This window comes from Dendropsophus ebraccatus, chromosome 13 (genome assembly GCF_027789765.1).
Source record: "Dendropsophus ebraccatus isolate aDenEbr1 chromosome 13, aDenEbr1.pat, whole genome shotgun sequence".
Lineage (NCBI taxonomy): Eukaryota > Metazoa > Chordata > Amphibia > Anura > Hylidae > Dendropsophus > Dendropsophus ebraccatus.
In genome coordinates, this window is record NC_091466.1 from 79,137,208 (window position 1) to 79,157,249 (window position 20,042).

General features: G+C 49.2%; 1 protein-coding gene across 2 annotated transcripts in view; it reads right to left on the bottom strand.

Moving 5' to 3' along the window:
• The window catches only part of SLC24A4 (solute carrier family 24 member 4), a 97,181-nt gene that overhangs the window by 45,324 nt on the left and 31,815 nt on the right, over nucleotides 1-20,042 (bottom strand). For both annotated transcript variants that reach the window (XM_069951126.1, XM_069951125.1), the window contains exon 3: nucleotides 10,957-11,033. In XM_069951126.1, the coding sequence (XP_069807227.1) occupies nucleotides 10,957-11,033 (77 nt within the window). The remainder of the gene's footprint in view (nucleotides 1-10,956; nucleotides 11,034-20,042) is intronic.

The following is a 20,042-nucleotide window of genomic DNA, read 5'->3' on the forward strand; positions in this document are numbered from 1 at the left end:
ATAGTGATATAGAGAGAGGGGTCAAACAGTGATATAGAGAGGGGTCACACATAGTGATATAGAGAGGGGTCACACATAGTGATAGAGAGAGGGGTCACACATAGTGATATAGAGAGGGGTCACACATAGTGATATAGAGGGGTCACACATAGTGATATAGAAAGGGGTCACACAGTGATATAGAGAGGGGTCACACATAGTGATATAGAGGGGTCACACATAGTGATATAGAAAGGGGTCACACAGTGATATAGAGAGGGGTCACACATAGTGATATATAGAGGGGTCACACATAGTGATATAGAGAGGGGTCACACATAGTGATATAGAGAGGGGTCACACAGTGATATAGAAAGGGGTCACACAGTGATATAGAGGGGGTCACACATAGTGATATAGAGAGGGGTCACACATAGTGATATAGAGGGGGTCACACATAGTGATATAGAGAGGGGTCACACAGTGATATAGAAAGGGGTCACACAGTGATATAGAGAGGGGTCACACATAGTGATATAGAGAGAGGTCACACATAGTGATATAGAGAGAGGTCACACATAGCGATATAGAGAGGGGTCACACATAGTGATATAGAGAGGGGTCACACATAGTGATATAGAGAGGGGTCACACATAGTGATATAGAGAGAGGTCACACATAGCGATATAGAGAGGGGTCACACATAGTGATATAGAGAGGGGTCACACATAGTGATATAGAGAGGGGTCACACAGTGATATAGAGAGGGGTCACACATAGTGATATAGAGAGAGGTCACACATAGTGATATAGAGAGAGGTCACACATAGTGATATAGAGAGGGGTCACACATAGTGATATAGAGAGGGGTCACACAGTGATAGAGAGAGGGGTCACACATAGTGATATAGAGAGGGGTCACACATAGTGATATAGAGAGGGGTCACACAGTGATATAGAGAGAGGTCACACATAGTGATATACAGGTCACACATAGTGATATAGAGAGGGGTCACACATAGTGATATAGAGAGGGGTCACACATAGTGATAGAGAGGGGTCACACATAGTGATATAGAGAGGGGTCACACATAGTGATATAGAGAGGGGTCACACATAGTGATAGAGAGGGGTCACACATAGTGATAGAGAGGGGTCACACATAGTGATATAGAGGGGTCACACATAGTGATATAGAGAGGGGTCACACATAGTGATATAGAGAGGGGTCACACATAGTGATATAGAGAGGGGTCACACAGAGATATAGAGAGGGGTCACACATAGTGATATAGAGAGAGGGGTCACACATTGATATAGAGGGGGGGGGTCACACAGTGATATAGAGAGGGGTCACACATAGTGATATAGAGGGGTCACACATAGTAATATAGAGGGGTCACACAGTGATATAGAGAGGGGTCACACATAGTGATATAGAGAGGGGTCACACATAGTGATATAGAGAGGGGTCACACATAGTGATATAGAGAGGGGTCACACATAGTGATATAGAGGGGTCACACATAGTGATATATAGAGGGGGGTCACACAGAGTGATATAGAGAGAGGTCACACATAGTGATATAGAGGTCACACAGTGATATAGAGAGGGGTCACACATAGTGATATAGAGAGGGGTCACACAGTGATATAGAGAGAGGTCACACATAGTGATATACAGGTCACACATAGTGATATAGAGGGGGGTCACACATAGTGATATAGAGGGGGTCACACATAGTGATATAGAGGGGGGTCACACATAGTGATATAGAGGGGGGTCACACATAGTGATATAGAGGGGGGTCACACATAGTGATATAGAGGGGTCACACATAGTGATATAGAGAGGGGGTCACACATAGTGATATAGAGAGGGGTCACACAGAGATATAGAGAGGGGTCACACAGAGATATAGAGAGGGGTCACACATAGTGATAGAGAGAGGGGTCACACATAGTGATATAGAGGGGTCACACATAGTGATATAGAGAGGGGTCACACATAGTGATATAGAGGGGGGTCACACATAGTGATATAGAGAGAGGTCACACATAGTGATATAGAGGTCACACAGTGATATAGAGAGGGGGTCACACATAGTTATATAGAGAGGGGTCACACATAGTGATATAGAGGGGTCACACATAGTGATAGAGAGGGGTCACACATAGTGATAGAGAGGGGTCACACATACTGATATAGAGAGGGGTCACACATAGTGATATAGAGAGGGGTCACACATAGTGATATAGAGAGAGGTCACACATAGTGATATAGAGAGGTCACACATAGTGATATAGAGGGGGTCACACATAGTGATATAGAGGGGGGTCACACATAGTGATATAGAGAGGGGTCACACATAGTGATATAGAGGGGTCACGCATAGTGATATAGAGATGGGTCACACACAGTGATATAGAGAGGGGTCACACAGAGATATAGAGAGGGGTCACACAGAGATATAGAGAGGGGTCACACATAGTGATATAGAGAGGGGTCACACATAGTGATATAGAGAGGGGTCACACATAGTGATATAGAGGGGGGGTCACACAGAGATATAGAGAGGGGTCACACAGTGATATAGAGAGAGGGGTCACACAGTGATATAGAGAGGGGTCACACATAGTGATATAGAGAGGGGGTCACACAGAGATATAGAGAGCGGTCACACATAGTGATATAGAGAGAGGGGTCACACATAGTGATATAGAGAGGGGTCACACATAGTGATATAGAGAGAGGTCACACATAGTGATATAGAGAGAGGTCACACATAGTGCTATAGAGAGGGGTCACACATAGTGATATAGAGAGGGGTCACACAGTGATATAGAGAGGGGTCACACATAGTGATATAGAGGGGTCACACATAGTGATATAGAGAGAGGTCACACATAGTGCTATAGAGAGGGGTCACACATAGTGATATAGAGAGGGGTCACACATAGTGATATAGAGAGAGGGGGTCACACATAGTGATATACAGAGGGGTCACACACAGTGATATAGAGAGGGGTCACACATAGTGATATAGAGGGGTCACACATAGTGATATAGAGAGAGGGGTCACACAGTGATATAAAGGTCACTGTGGGGGCAGGCACGCACGCACGCGCACGCACACACAGCCTGCAGCAGCCATAGCACACATACACATATATATACACACACACACACACACACACACACAGCTGCAGCCATTGAACACTTAAGAACACACAATCTTCTCTCAGAGAGAAAACCCCGCACTGAGGACAGAGGTTACTGCTACACTACTTATGGCTTCTCTTCCTCCTCTATATTGCACAGGATATTTTCATATTACACTGCTGCTCATATACAGTCATCCAGGAAGAGACCAGCACAGATCTCCCCCACACAATGGACTCTTCCAGCTCAGAAACAAACTGCCCAAATAGTGACCCACAACTTTTCCCCGATCACCCTTATGTAATAGGGCCAGTGTCCTATTACTGATATATTCCCCGACCACCCTTATCTAATAGGGCCAGTGTCCTATTACTGATATATTCCCCGACCACCCTTATCTAATAGCGCCAGTGTCCTATTACTGATATATTCCCCGACCACCCTTATCTAATAGCGCCAGTGTCCTATTACTGATATATTCCCCGACCACCCTTATGTAATAGGGCCAGTGTCCTATTACTGATATATTCCCCGACCACCCTTATGTAATAGGGCCAGTGTCCTATTACTGATATATTCCCCGACCACCCTTATGTAATAGGGCCAGTGTCCTATTACTGATATATTCCCCGACCACCCTTATGTAATAGGGCCAGTGTCCTATTACTGATATATTCCCCGACCACCCTTATCTAATAGGGCCAGTGTCATATTACTGATATATTCCCCCAATCACCCTTATGTATTAGGGCCAGTGTTCTATTACTGATATATTCCCCGACCACCCTTATCTAATAGGGTCAGTGTCCTATTACTGATAGATTCCCCGACCACCCTTATCTAATAGCGCCAGTGTCCTATTACTGATATATTCCCGACCACCCTTATCTAATAGGGCCAGTGTCCTATTACTGATATATTCCCCGACCACCCTTATCTAATAGCGCCAGTGTCCTATTACTGATATATTCCCCGACCACCCTTATGTAATAGGGCCAGTGTCCTATTACTGATATATTCCCCGACCACCCTTATCTAATAGCGCCAGTGTCCTTTTACTGATATATTCCCCGACCACCCTTATCTAATAGCGCCAGTGTCCTATTACTGATATATTCCCCGACCACCCTTATGTAATAGGGCCAGTGTCCTATTACTGATATATTCCCCGACCACCCTTATCTAATAGGGCCAGTGTCCTATTACTGATATATTACCCGACCACTCTTATCTAATAGGGTCAGTGTCCTATTACTGATATATTCCCCGACCACCCTTATGTAATAGGGCCAGTGTCCTATTACTGATATATTCCCGACCACCCTTATGTAATAGGGCCAGTGTCCTATTACTGATATATTCCCCGACCACCCTTATCTAATAGCGCCAGTGTCCTATTACTGATATATTACCCGACCACTCTTATCTAATAGGGTCAGTGTCCTATTACTGATATATTCCCGACCACCCTTATGTAATAGTGCCAGTGTCCTATTACTGATATATTCCCGACCACCCTTATCTAATAGCGCCAGTGTCCTATTACTGATATATTCCCCGACCACCCTTATGTAATAGGGCCAGTGTCCTATTACTGATATATTCCCCGACCACCCTTATCTAATAGCGCCAGTGTCCTATTACTGATATATTCCCCGACCACCCTTATCTAATAGGGCCAGTGTCCTATTACTGATATATTCCCCGACCACCCTTATGTAATATTTATGTTCCAATACTCGCAACCGAGTGGGACTTAAGGGGCTACGTATCAGGGTGGTTTGGTGATCTCCCCACTGGGAGGTACCCCCTTGGCAATAGGCTTCCCTTCCCTGGAGGGATATCTGGCTATTCCCGTGTTTTGAGACTCGTAACTGAGACTCCACGGACCCTTCTTTTGCATATTTAAATTTATAGGGGGCAATGCATCAGTGGAGACTCTTTAGTGAGTACTCCATCTGATTTTCTTGTCGCTGGTCTCCCTGAGTTCAGCGATTGTTGTGTTTTCTTATGTAATAGAGCCAGTGTCCTATTACTGATATATTCCCCGACCACCCTTATGTAATAGAGCCAGTGTCCTATTACTGATATATTCCCCGACCACCCTTATGTAATAGGGCCAGTGTCCTATTAGAATGTTGCTCATAATATGTATTCAAGAGCAAAACTTGTAAAATTCAATTCTACATTTTTTTCCCGACTCCGACTCCAGCCAAAGCTAGCTCCATGTCAAACTCCGACTCCGCAGCCCTGGTGACATCACATATGTATACACTACACTGGTGACATCACATATCTGTATACTACACTGGTGACATCACATATCTGTAGGCTACACTGGTGACATCACATATCTGTATATTACACTGGTGACAATATATATCTGTATACTACACTGGTGACATATCTGCACACTACACTGGTGACATCATATATCTGTATACTACACTGGTGACATTAACTTTATATATTACACTGGTGACAATATATATCTGTATACTACACTGGTGACATATCTGCACACTACACTGGTAACATCATATATCTGTATACTACACTGGTGACATTAACTTTATATACTACACTGGTGACATCACATATCTGTATACTACACTGGTGACATCACATATCTGTAGGCTACACTGGTGACATCACATATCTGTAGGCTACACTGGTGACATCACATATCTGTATATTACACTGGTGACAATATATATCTGTATACTACACTGGTGACATATCTGCACACTACACTGGTGACATCATATATCTGTATACTACACAGGTGACATTAACTTTATATACTACACTGGTGACATCACATATCTGTATATTACACTGGTGACAATATATATCTGTATACTACACTGGTGACATATCTGCACACTACACTGGTAACATCATATATCTGTATACTACACTGGTGACATTAACTTTATATACTACACTGGTGACATCACATATCTGTATATTACACTGGTGACATATCTGTACACTACACTGGTGACATCATATAGCTGTACACTACACTGGTGACATCATATATCTGTATACTACACTGGTAACATCACATATCTGTATACTACACTGGTGACATCATATATCTTCCCCCTCGCACGGGCCCATCTGGCCCCCAGTACCATTATTTTTGGCCCGCCAGGCGATTCAGAGTATGAATTACATTTGGCCCGCCATTGCATTAGATTATAGTATGGGTGGTCTGGACAGCCGCTCAGACCGCCCATATTATAATCTTGTAGGCCTAGGAGTATGTGAGAGGTGCCCCGACGCCTGCAGCCTGGACAGCCCCTTAAACTCACCCTATCCCTGGATATGACCCCCCCATACTTGCATGAGAAGATTATTGGGCGGCCATATCTCCGCAGTGGGATCGACATCAGGAGCGGGACAGGCAGACTGGGGTAAGTATGGGGGGCTGTATCAAGGGGTAGGGTGGGTTCGGGGGCCATCCACGGGAGACAGCTTCCCTTTAACAACTCTGTTCTAGGGGCTGGCTACTATATAAGAGGCTATGGGGGAGGGCTGGCTACTATATGAGAGACTATGGGGAGGGCTGGCTACTATATGAGAGACTATGGGGGAGGGCTGGCTACTATATAAACGACTATGGGGAGGGCTGGCTACTATATGAGAGACTATGGGGAGGGCTGGCTACTATATGAGAGACTATGGGGGAGGGCTGGCTACTATATAAACGACTATGGGGAGGGCTGACTACTATATAAGAGACTATGGGGGGAGGGCTGGCTACTATATAAGAGACTATGGGGAGGGCTGGCTACTATATAGAGACTATGGGGGAGGGCTGGCTACTATATTAGAGACTATGGGGAGGGCTGGCTACTATATAAACGACTATGGGGAGGGCTGACTACTATATAAGACTGTATTGGGAGGGCTGGCTACTATATAAACGACTATGGGGAGGGCTGGCTACTATATAAGAGACTATGGGGGAGGGCTGGCTACTATATAAGAGACTATGGGGGAGGGCTGGCTACTATATAAGAGACTATGGGGAGGGCTGGCTACTATATAAACGACTATGGGGAGGGCTGACTACTATATAAGAGACTATGGGGGAGGGCTGGCTACTATATAAGAGACTATGGGGAGGGCTGGCTACTATATAAGACTATGGGGGAGAGCTGGCTACTATATAAGAGACTATGGGGGAGGGCTGGCTACTATATAAGAGACTATGGGGAGGGCTGGCTACTATATAACGTACTATGGGGAGGGCTGACTACTATATGAGACTATGGGGGAAGGCTGGCTACTATATAAGACTGTATTGGGAGGGCTGGCTACTATATAAACGACTATGGGGAGGGCTGGCTACTATATAAACGACTATGGGGAGGGCTGGCTACTATATAAGAGACTATGGGGGAGGGCTGGCTACTATATAAGAGACTATGGGAGGGCTGGCTACTATATAAGAGGCTATGGGGGAGGGCTGGCTATTATATAAGAGGCTATGGGGAGGGCTGGCTACTATATAAGAGACTATGGGGGAGGGCTGGCTACTATATAAGAGACTATGGGGGAGGGCTGGCTACTATATAAGAGACTATGGGAGAGGGCTGGCTACTATATAAGAGACTATTGGGGAGGGCTGGTCTGGCTACTATATAAGAGACTATGGGGAGGGCTGGCTACTATATAAGAGACTATGGGGAGGGCTGGCTACTATATAAGAGACTATGGGGAGGGCTGGCTACTGTATAAGAGACTATGGGGAGGGCTGGCTACTATATAAGAGACTATGGGGAGGGCTGGATACTATATAAAAGACTATGGGGGAGAGCTGGCTACTATATAAGAGACTATGGGGAGGGCTGGCTACTATATGAGACTAAGGGGAGGGCTGGCTACTATATAAGACACTATGGGGAGGGCTGGCTACTATATAAGAGACTATGGGGGAGGGCTGGCTACTATATAAGAGACTATGGGGAGGGCTGGCTACTATATAAGACTATAGGGGAGAGCTGGCTACTATATAAGAGACTATGGGGGAGGGCTGGCTACTATATAAGAGACTATGGGGAGGGCTGGCTACTATATAACGTACTATGGGGGAGGGCTGGCTACTATATAAGAGACTATGGGGGAGGGCTGACTACTATATGAGACTATGGGGAAGGCTGGCTACTATATAAGACTGTATTGGGAGGGCTGGCTACTATATAAGAGACTATGGGGATGGCTGGCTACTATATAAGAGACTATGGGGGAGGGCTGGCTACTATATAAGAGACTATGGGGGAGGGCTGACTACTATATGAGACTATGGGGAGGGCTGGCTACTATATAAGAGACTATGGGGGGGGCTGGCTACTATATTAGAGACTATGGGGTAGGGCTGGCTACTATATAAGAGACTGTGGGGGAGGGCTGACTACTATATGAGACTATGGGGAGGGCTGGCCACTATATAAGAGACTATGGGGGAGGGCTGGCTACTTTATAAGAGACTGTGGGGGAAGGCTGACTACTATATGAGACTATGGGGAGGGCTGGCTACTATATAAGAGACTATGGGGAGGGCTGGCTACTATATAAGAGACTATGGGGAGGGCTGGCTACTATATAAGACTATGGGGGAGAGCTGGCTACTATATAAGAGACTATGGGGGAGGGCTGGCTACTATATAAGAGACTATGGGGAGGGCTGGCTACTATATAACGTACTATGGGGGAGGGCTGGCTACTATATAAGAGACTATGGGGAGGGCTGGCTGCTATATAAGAGACTATGGGGAGAGCTGGCTACTATATTAGAGACTATGGGGAGGGCTGACTACTATATGAGACTATGGGGGAAGGCTGGCTACTATATAAGACTGTATTGGGAGGGCTGGCTACTATATAAGAGACTATGGGGATGGCTGGCTACTATATAAGAGACTATGGGGGAGGGCTGGCTACTATATAAGAGACTATGGGGGAGGGCTGACTACTAATTGAGACTATGGGGAGGGCTGGTTACTATATAAGAGACTATAGGGGGGGGGGGGCTGGCTACTATATTAGAGACTATAGGGTAGGGCTGGCTACTATATAAGAGACTTTGGGGGAGGGCTGACTACTATATGAGACTATGGGGAGGGCTGGCTACTATATAAGAGACTATGGGGAGGGATGGCTACTATATAAGAGACTGTGGGGGAGGGCTGACTACTATTTGAGACTATGGGGAGGGCTGGCTACTACATAAGAGACTATGGGGAGGGCTGGCTACTACATAAGAGACTATGGGGAGGGCTGGCTACTATATAATAGACTATGAGAGAGGGCTGGCTACTATATAAGAGACTATGGGGGAGGGCTGGCTACTATATAAGAGACTATGGGGGAGGGCTGGCTACTATATAAGAGACTATGGGGAGGGCTGGCTACTATATAAGATTATTGGGGAGGGCTGGCTACTATATTAGAGACTATGGGGGAGGGCTGGCTACTATATAAGAGACTATGGGGAGGGCTGGCTACTATATAAGACTATGGGGGAGGGCTGGCTACTATATAAGAGACTATGGGGGAGGGCTGGCTACTATATGAGACTATGGGGAGGGCTGGCTACTATATAAGAGACTATGGGGGAGGGCTGGCTACTATATAAGAGACTGTGGGGGAGGGCTGACTACTATATAAGAGACTGTGGGGGAGGGCTGACTACTATATGAGACTATGGGGAGGGCTGGCTACTATATAAGAGACTATGGGGAGGGCTGGCTACTATATAAGAGACTATGGGGAGGGCTGGCTACTATATAATAGACTATGGGAGAGGGCTGGCTACTATATAAGAGACTATGGGGGAGGGCTGGCTACTATATAAGAGACTGTGGGGGAGGGCTGACTACTATATGAGACTATGGGGAGGGCTGGCTACTATATAAGAGACTATGGGGAGGGCTGGCTACTATATAAGAGACTATGGGGAGGGCTGGCTACTATATAATAGACTATGGGAGAGGGCTGGCTACTATATAAGAGACTATGGGGGAGGGCTGGCTACTATATAAGAGACTATGGGGGAGGGCTGGCTACTATATAAGAGGCTATGGGGGAGGGCTGGCTACTATATAAGAGACTATGGGGAGGGCTTGCTACTATATAAGAGACTATGGGGAGGGCTGGCTACTATATAAGAGACTATGGGGGAGGGCTGGCTACTATATAAGAGACGATGGGGGAGGGCTGGCTACTATATAAGAGACTATGGGGAGGGCTGGCTACTATATATGAGACTATGGGGAGGGCTGGCTACTATATAAGAGACTATGGGGGAGGGCTGGCTACTATATAAGAGACGATGGGGGAGGGATGACTACTATATAAGAGACTATGGGGGAGGGCTGGCTACTATATAAGAGACTATGGGGGAGGGCTGGCTACTATATAAGAGACTATGGGGGAGGGCTGGCTACTATATAAGAGACTATGGGGGAGGGATGGCTACTATATAAGAGACTATGGGGGAGGGCTGGCTACTATATAAGAGACTATGGGGGAGGGCTGGCTTATATATAAGAGACTATGGGGGAGGGCTGGCTACTATATAAGAGACTATGGGGTGGGCTGGCTTATATATAAGAGACTATGGGGGAGGGCTGGCTACTATATAAGAGACTATGGGGGAGGGCTGGCTACTATATAAGAGACTATGGGGGAGGGCTGGCTACTATATAAGAGACTATGGAGACATTTTTTAAATTTTGGCCCAGTGTGTATTTGAGTTTGACATCGGTGATCCATAACATTATATAATATAACGGACTCACACAGAAGATGTGCAGCAGGACGGCCCCCCTCTGCCGCTCCTGGATGGTGAACAAGTCGTCTGGAAACTCATTAATAGCTGAAAGACAGGAAAACGAGAATAAGACGAGAACAGGATACAGGAGGATCAGGCTTCAGAGCTGAAATCTCCACCATCCCCTGATTGTTCAATGTCTGCAACTCACACAGTGACCTCAGTAATGTACACCGTGACCTCACCAGCAGAATAGTGAGCGCAGCTCTGGGGTATAATATAGGATGTAACTCAGGATCAGTAATGTATGTACACAGTGACCTCACCAGCAGAATAGTGAGCGCAGCTCTGGGGTATAATACAGGATGTAACTCAGGATCAGTAATGTATGTACACAGTGACCCCAGCAGCAGAATAGTGAGTGCAGCTCTGGAGTATAATACAGGATGTAACTCAGGATCAGTAATGTAATGTATGTACACAGTGACCTTACCAGCAGAATAGTGAGTGCAGCTCTGGGGTATAATACAGGATGTAACTCAGGATCAGTAATGTATGTACACAGTGACCCCACCAGCAGAATAGTGATCGCAGCTCTGCAGTATAATACAGGATGTAACTCAGGATCAGTAATACAATGTATGTACACAGTGACCCCACCAGCAGAATAGTGAGTGCAGCTCTGGAGTATAATACAGGATGTAACTCAGGATCAGTAATGTAATGTATGTACACAGTGACCCCAGCAGCAGAATAGTGAGTGCAGCTCTGGAGTAGACTGGAGGATAGGCGGGTGTGGTCACTCTCAGTGTGTGTAGGTGTGTCTGTCTGTGCTCCTGAGCTCCAGAGAGAGCGGCTGATTTTCCACCTGCCTTTCCCAGGAGTGTGGCAGGCTCCTGGGAGAGGCTTTCAGCATGGATCCCCGGGAATCCCGGGCCTCCATCTCCCGAACCAGGCCGGCGGGGGGTGGAGAGGAAAAGCTACCGGCCAGCGCTCCAACCTGTGGACTGAGGAGATCTGGAAGGGTCCGCAGCAATGTGACCCCTGGCCCCCAGGCAATGACTTCCAGTGATGGAGGAAAGAAAACTGCGGCTAAGAAAACTCCAGCAGTGTCCAGGAGTCAGCCGGTGGAGATGTGGGGTGAGCGAGGCCCCAAGGAGTCTGCCAGCACGTACTGCTCCCGCATTACCGCTAAGTTTGCGGAGTATGAACAGCTTGGGAAGGAACTGAAGGCAGCAAGAGAGGATCTGCGCTTTCTCAGGTACCAGGCGAATACGGCTCCCAAGAGGAAGAAGCCCGAGTTCTCTCCCAGGATCAAGTCCCTGAGTGCTCAGGTAAAGGGGATAGAGGAGAGGAGGGCGGCCATCATGGAGGGGATAGAGGAGAGGAGGGCGGCTATCCCGGAGGGGATAGAGGAGAGGAGGGCGGCCATCCCGGAGGGGATAGAGGAGAGGAGGGCGGCCATCCCGGAGGGGATAGAGGAGAGGAGGGCGGCCATCCCGGAGGGGATAGAGGAGAGGAGGGCGGCCATCCCGGAGGGGAGAGAGGAGAGGAGGGCGGCCATCCCGGAGGGGAGAGAGGAGAGGAGGGCGGCCATCCCGGAGGGGAGAGAGGAGAGGAGGGCGGCCATCCTAGAAGGGAGCGACCTGTTCAGGGAGAAATTGCGCAATGAGGATCGCTTTGCCACTATGAAATCTCCTAGCAGCAGAGCGGATGATGGGGGTGATGCTGCAGGAGATGGGGAGAGTAGTAGTGATGAGGAGGAAGAAATGGAGGCTGAGGAGGCTGAGAAAGCTGAGGACTTGGTGGAGTGTAAGGAGGAGGACTGTGTGGTGAATGAAGACCCCTCTGATGTCACCCAAAGTAACCCCCAAAGCATGCAGGAGAGCTACAGCATTATGGCAGCGCAGGTGGCCCTGCCAGACACTGATGAGGATGATGATGGTCTGTCAGATGGAGGACTACTACAGGCCATAGTCAGGCAGGAGTCCCCGCTGAGGATGGAGGCCTTCACATTTGGAGAAGAGCTCGGTGATGATGTTCTTGTAAAAAGAAAAGCAGCCAAAAAGCAAGAAAGTGTGAGTCTTGTATTTACTCCATTCCAGCAGTCCGGGGCGGCTGAGAAGTCAGTCCGGGCGGCTGGTGACTCCTCTACACTGCCAGTCCCCATTTCTGATGTGGAATGGGGCCAGCAAGGAGGAGAGATAGATGGCAAGATGGCGGAGAAAGCCGCTCCTGCTTGTGTCAGTAGTGGGGGCGGCCATAGTAAAGGTAAAGAAGGGCCGGACAGGAAGGTTCAGGGCCACTCGGGAGTCCCGGGTGCTGCAGGACTCTCCTCTGTGGGGGGTGCCCAGGCATCAGAGACTGGTGCAGAAGGTTCCGGAATGTCACATCCACCCGGAGTGACGGCGTTTCCGGTTGCCGTGTCTCCTGCTGTTGGCTCTGCGGGGTCGCAGCGGGGTGGCGTGTCTTCCGGAAATGCAGTAGACAACTCTCCCAGGGCAAGAACATTGGAGCCTATAACAGGTTCCAGCGGGAGAGTTAATGGTGATGCGGGGCCATGTGCGTCACCTGTCATGGCATCCGAAGCTAAAGAGACTGTTGGGACTGAGACACGAAAAACAGTGCTAAAACCTGCCACACTGATCCATAAAGCCAGCCCAGCTACTGAGTGTATGGAGGTGACGGATGGGGGGAGTAGTAGTGGTATGAATGTTGTGCAGGCTGGGGGAGGGAGTGGTGTTATTGATGGGAGTGGTAGTGGTGTGCATGATGGGGATTGTGAGTGGTTTGAATGCTAGGGGTGGTGAAGTTAACCCTTCAGGTGCCACTGGAGAAGTGGCAATTCTCAGGGCAGATATTGCTGGGGTATATTCTGGTAATGCGGTTACTAGTCAGTCAGGGCCGGGTCCGGCTGCCCCTCCGGCTGCCGTTAGGAGTTACGCTAATGTTGCGGCGGCCGGAGGTCCAGGGAGATCTTCACTTCCACCCCCTGGGGAGGGTCACTTGCAACGACGCCTTCTGGAGGCACTTAGGAAAGGAGATAGAACGCTCCAGGTAGAGGGGAGGGAGGTCGACTTGTCCTTCTACATAGAAAGACATGAACTTGGAGCCTTCCGAGAGAACAATGGGGAAGTGGTCTGGTCGCTTCCAACACCCGGGCAGGAGGTGGGCCGTAGGAACGTGGCCCTTCTGGTATGGAGAGGCAGTGATGCGTGCCCACAGAGAGGGAAGGTGGTGGAGCTTCTCTTCCAGATGAGGTTCAAGGCCAGTGACATCTTTGCCTTGATCCACCCCTACGGCTCCTCTGAGTTCGACATCAGCTTTGTAAGACCAGAGGGGCTTGAACTTTTCTGGTCTAATTATGAGCTGGTGAAGGACGAGCCCGGATGGCGAGATTTCGTTGTTAAAGCGATATCTCACCAGAGCATGGTAAAGAAAGTGACCGTTTTGACACGTAACGAATCACTTTCTTGTTATGACATCATGACTTGGTTGGGCAGGTACGGGGAAGTGACGGACGTTCCCCGGAAGAACTTAGATCAGCATGGCATCTGGTCTGGGGCCTGGACGTTCTCAGTCCGTCTAAAACGTTCAGGCAATACTGTTGCGCACATACCATCAGCCGCTTTCCTTGGTCGCGACAGAATCCAAGTCTTTTACCAGGGGCAACCGAAGCTGTGCCACAGGTGCGGTGATCCCACCCACTTTAGCGCAAACTGCTCTAAGCAGATGTGCGCACTGTGCGGTGCGGAGGGTCATCTTGCTGCATCCTGTGGCCGGATTAGGTGCCACCTGTGTGGTGACCTTGGTCACCCATTTAGTAGATGTCCCCGTTCTTTCTCTTATGCTGCAGCCACCCGAGCTGGGGAGAGCCCTGAGGTTGCCTCAGCGGGGGAGGGGACCAGCAGAGGAGAGGGAGCACCAGAGCCAAGGAAGAGAACTGACAAGGAAAAGCGTAAGAGCCCCACTCAGCTTAGGCGAGAGGAAAGGCGCAGAAGGAGCAGGGACCTTGGAAATTCCAAGATGGTCGGGGTAGTCCAGGGTCCTGCTCCTGGCGTTGGCTCAGATGGTCAGGCTGAGGCTTAGGGGGGGCGCTGAACTAGATGAAGAGATGGGGAGACTGCGCAAAGAGGAAAGCGAGGCTATAGCCATCTCCTCAGGTTCTTCCCAGTATGAAAGTCTGGATGAGGATGGAGGGAGATGGCAAGAGGAAAAACCTAAGCGCAGCAGAAGGAAGAATGTTAAGAAGATGCCTAAAAAATCTAAGGCGACTTCTTCGTCTTCCCAAAAAATTATTAAAGGCCAGATGTCAAAGGAAGCTCTGACTGACCCCCCTCTGATCGGTCTATCTAACAGATATCAGTCCCTCAGTGAAGGAACCTCTCCATTTTTAGAGGGAGAGGTTGAGGGACTGGTGTCTAGGGCAGAGGAACCTCCAGGAGGTGCCGAGCCTGCTCCCCCAGAGGTAGTTTCCTCAGGGGGTCAGGTGGCCTCAGGTGGGGGAAGTGAAGATCAAGAGATGGATATGTCCACCTCCCTAAAACGGTCTAAGGAACCATCTTCCTCTGATGTTGAAGGGGGTGGAAAGAAAAAAGGAAAGAAAACAAGTAAGTAGGGGTTTAAGGCCGTCCAAATCTATCATCCATGATGGCGGCACTCACCCCATTGACGCTGGCATCCATTAACTGTGCCAGCATTAAGTCTGATACGGCTAGATTTGCAGCCTTTGATTTTCTCGGTCGTATTAACGCCGACATTTTGTTTTTGCAGGAGACCAGGTTAACAGATCTAGCCTCTCTAATAAAAGCCAAGAGAGAGTGGAGGCATGGACCTTCACACTGGTCTCTTGCGGCTGAGCCGTATAGTGGGGTGGCGGTCCTTTTTACCGCTACTGTAGAATGCAGACGGGTTATCGAGTTGGAAATGGGGAGGTGCCTGATCTTGGATGTCCTCATGAAGGGGCAAGAGCTCCGGCTCATTAACATCTATGCCCCACAAACTAAGTGGGACCGTAAAAGCCTTTTTATGAGGATTAAGCCCTTTCTTTTTACGAGTCGGCAGGTGGTCTTTGGTGGAGACTTCAACACTATCACGAGGTCTCAGGACAGGAGAGGCGCCAAAGACAAGCTGGCTTATGATAGCATGGCCCTGATTAGTATAGTTAGGGAAGCTCGCCTAGAGGATGCCCACATCCGGACCCCCTCGGGCCACACGGGTTTCACCTATCATCGAGGTAGCTGCAGGTCTAGATTAGACAGGTTTTATTTAAAGGAGGAAGCAGTCTCTTCCGCAGTGTCCGTGGTTGAGGTGGAGTTCTCCGATCACTGTCTAATTTTGTTTTCCCTGAATGTTTCAGAGACCCCCCGGATGGGTAGAGGCTACTGGAGGCTGAATTCGTCCCTCCTGGAAGAAGCAGAGGTAAGACAGTCCTTTGAGGATTTTCTTCAGAGTCAGGTACCTCTACTGGGCCTATGTAGTAGTAAGTCAGAGTGGTGGGAGATATTCAAGAAGCGGGTTGCGAGGTTCTTCCGCCAGCTCTCGAGCCTCAGGTCCCTGAATAGGTATCGTGTGTATCAGGGCCTGAGGAGGAAACTCGAGCATCTCGTCTCGACTGGAGGTAGTAGAGAAGAGATCTCCAGAGTGAAAGCCTTGCTCATGAGGTGTCAGTATGATAGGCACGCATGTTTAGTTTTTGAGAGGGATTTCGGGAGGTACCGCTCGCCCGACCCCTACAGAAACTGTAAGATGTCAGTGAATAGTAAGAATGTGACTGGACTGGTTGATAGTACAGGATCTCTGAACCGGTCCAGATCGGGGATCCTGGAGGTCGTCAGATCCTTTTACTCACACCTCTTGGGGAGGAAGGATCTAGATCGAGACGTGATGTCGGGTTTCCGGGCTGAAACCATTCCTGAGCCAGGGGTAGACCCCTCTCTTGATGTTTTGGCAGAAGAGATCAGGGAAGAGGAAGTTAGACTGGCGATTGAAGGGCTTGCCCTGAAGAAGTCGCCAGGTCCAGATGGCTTAACATCTGAGTGGTAAAAGACCTTCAGGGACCTCTTGGTTCCCCTCTTGACTGAGGTCTTCAATGAGTGTCTTTCCTCGGGCACTCTGCCGAGGTCAATGAGGAGGTCAGCCCTGATTCTTCTGTCAAAGGGTAAAGATTCGAGCCGCATTGAGAACTGGAGGCCCATAGCTCTTCTCAATACGGACAGGAAGATTCTGGCCAAGATACTGTTTAATCGGCTGGTGAAGTTTGCACCCCGACTCCTTTCGGAGGCTCAGCACTGCTCTGTTCCAGGCCGAAGCACCTTAAGTGCTGTCCTTAGTGTCAGGGAGGCAGTGGAGCGGAGTAGTGCGGGTCTTTGGAAGGGGTACTTGCTGTCCCTGGATCAGGCCAAAGCATTTGATCGGGTGAACCACGAGTACCTCTGGTCTGTCCTTCGGAGATATGGCCTACCAGCTACTTTTGTCAATTGGCTTAAGATCTTGTATGCAGGGGCAGAGAGTTTCCCGCTGGTGAACGGTTGGTCTGGCCGCTCTTTTGAGGTTGGGTCTGGTGTTCGCCAGGGCTGTCCTTTGAGCCCACTGTTGTATGTGTTCGCGATCGACCCTTTCCTTAGGAGGGTTGGTTGTGGACCATTGGCAGGGGTCGGGATGAGCCTGGAGGAGCCAGAAGCCACCCTGAGAGTGGTAGCGTACGCTGATGATGTCACTATCTTCGTGTCCTCGAGAGGGGAGGTCGATATGGTGATGTCGGAGGTGGACCGCTACTCAGAGGCATCTGGGTCCAGCATCAACCCGGATAAGTGTGAAAGTCTCTGGCTGGGAGGGGGAGATTCCGAGTTTGATCTCCCGGACACCCTTCCAGGGCCCCAAGACTCGGCAAAAATCCTAGGCATTACATTCGGCCAGGGTGATTACCCCACTAAAAACTGGGATGGTAGACTCCAGAATGCCGCTCAGAAGGTGGACCAGTGGAAGGGTTGGTCCTTAACCTTAAAGGGAACCATTCACCCGGTAGAAACTGACATACAGTGACATAAAGGTCAATATACTTACCACATCGCTCCCGGTCCCGTCCCGAATCCCATTGTTGACACGGAGAAATCGACGATTCTTCTTCTCGCGCCCATTATGGTAATGAGCGCCGCCGAGTCCTAAGTCAAGCCTTCTCCCCGCTTCCGACACTTGATTGACGCCAGGTTCTCTTCCTCCTCGTCTTCTTTCTTCTCGCCGGATCCCGCGCAGGCGCCGTGACAGTCGTTTTCGGCGCATGCGCAGTTCACAATTGAAGCCGCTCCGCAGCTTCACTGTTTACTGCGCGTGCGCCGATTGGCTCGAACACGTATCCTGTTTACCGCGCAGGCGCAGAAGAGGTGACAAGACCATCGCAGCGGCGCCTGCGCGGGAATTCGTCAGAAGACTAAAGACTAAAGACGTCAATCAAGTTCCAGGAGGCGTGGATGGGCGGCGACAAGAAGAGGACCTCATGAATAAGTTGGACTCGTCCGTCGTTTCCTATGGACGTTGGACTCATCTCAGCTCATTACCATAATGGGCGGGAGAAGAAGAATCGGCGATTTCTCTGTGTCAACAATGGGATCCGGGACGGGACCGGGAGCGATGTGGTAAGTATATTGACCTTTATGTCACTGTATGTCAGTTTCTGCCGGGGGCCACGGGGTGAATGGTTCCCTTTAAGGGAAAGGGTACACCTGATCAAATCGTACCTGCTCCCTTTGTTCATCTACCTGGGCAGTGTATGTATCTTGCCAGAGGCTTCCTATACTAGGATCTACAGCCTGTTCTTCCAGCTGTTATGGGGGAATAGGCTGAACCTGGTCAAGAGAGAGGTTACGTACCGCACGAGGAGACTTGGGGGTTTGTCTATGGTGAACCCTGTGGTGTTCTTAGTAGGGCTGGGCAGTATACCGCAAAAATACCGATACCGTCACTGGCGTCGGTTAACCGACCTCAACTCTGCCAGGACGGTATCTGCGGTATTTTCCCCCCACACCCGGCGGCCGCATGCTCTGGTGCAGGGAGAGAGAGAGGGGTGCCGGGTGGAGAGACGGAGGCTGGAAAGCTTATGCTCCGATTCACCTCCCGAGCCAGGACGCACATATACTGCTGCAGGACAAGGGATCCTGCTGTGGGGGCTGAAGAAAAAGGCTGGAGATAGGACAGGCTGTACACAGACGGCATCTCCCCCTCCAGTGTGAGCTCAGCGCTGCTGCTGCTGGGCGGCTCTCTCCTCCTAACTTCTCTGTAAGCTGCACGGTGAGCCCTGCCCCCCCTCTCCCGCATATATAGTTGGGGTCAGGTATGGGTCGGCACCTCCATGCTTCACTGGCCACCGCACTCTGTCCCGCACAGGAATTCTCGGAGCCCCGTTATGTTTTGTCAGTGCTGGAAGCGGCCGTGTGTGACGCTCAGTCCGGGACACAGATACATGTGCTACAGCACCGAGTGACAGGAGCCGAGGATTCCTGTGCGGGAGAGAGAGAGAGCGGTGCCCGGGGGAGCAAGGAGGTGTCCACCTATACCTGACCCCCTGCAGCAACTGAGTGAGAGAGAAAGAGAGAGAGAGAAAGATAGAGAGAGAGAGAGAAAGATAGATAGAGAGAGAGAGAGAAAGATAGATAGAGAGAGAGAGAGAGAAAGAGAGAGAGAGAAAGATAGAGAGAGAGAGAGAAAGATAGATAGAGAGAGAGAGAGAAAGATAGATAGAGAGAGAGAGAGAGAAAGAGAGAGAGAGAAAGATAGAGAAAGAGAGATAGAGATATAGAGCAATCAGAAAATCCACAGCACTCCTGTAGTAAAGGTATAGGGTGCCACCCCGCACTAAGTATCCTTCGTGCACATATACAGACTGAAAAATAGGGTTCCGGCACTCCAATAGGGAAGAAAAGTGTAGTTTATTTGCTCAAAGGAACATGCAGCAGCAACGTTTCGATGCCACAATCAGCACTGTTTTCAAGCTGGAACCCTATTTTTTGGTCGATAGATAGATAGATAGATAGATAGATAGATAGATAGATAGATAGGAGATAGATGATAGATAGATAGATAGATAGATAGATAGATAGATAGGAGATAGATAGATAG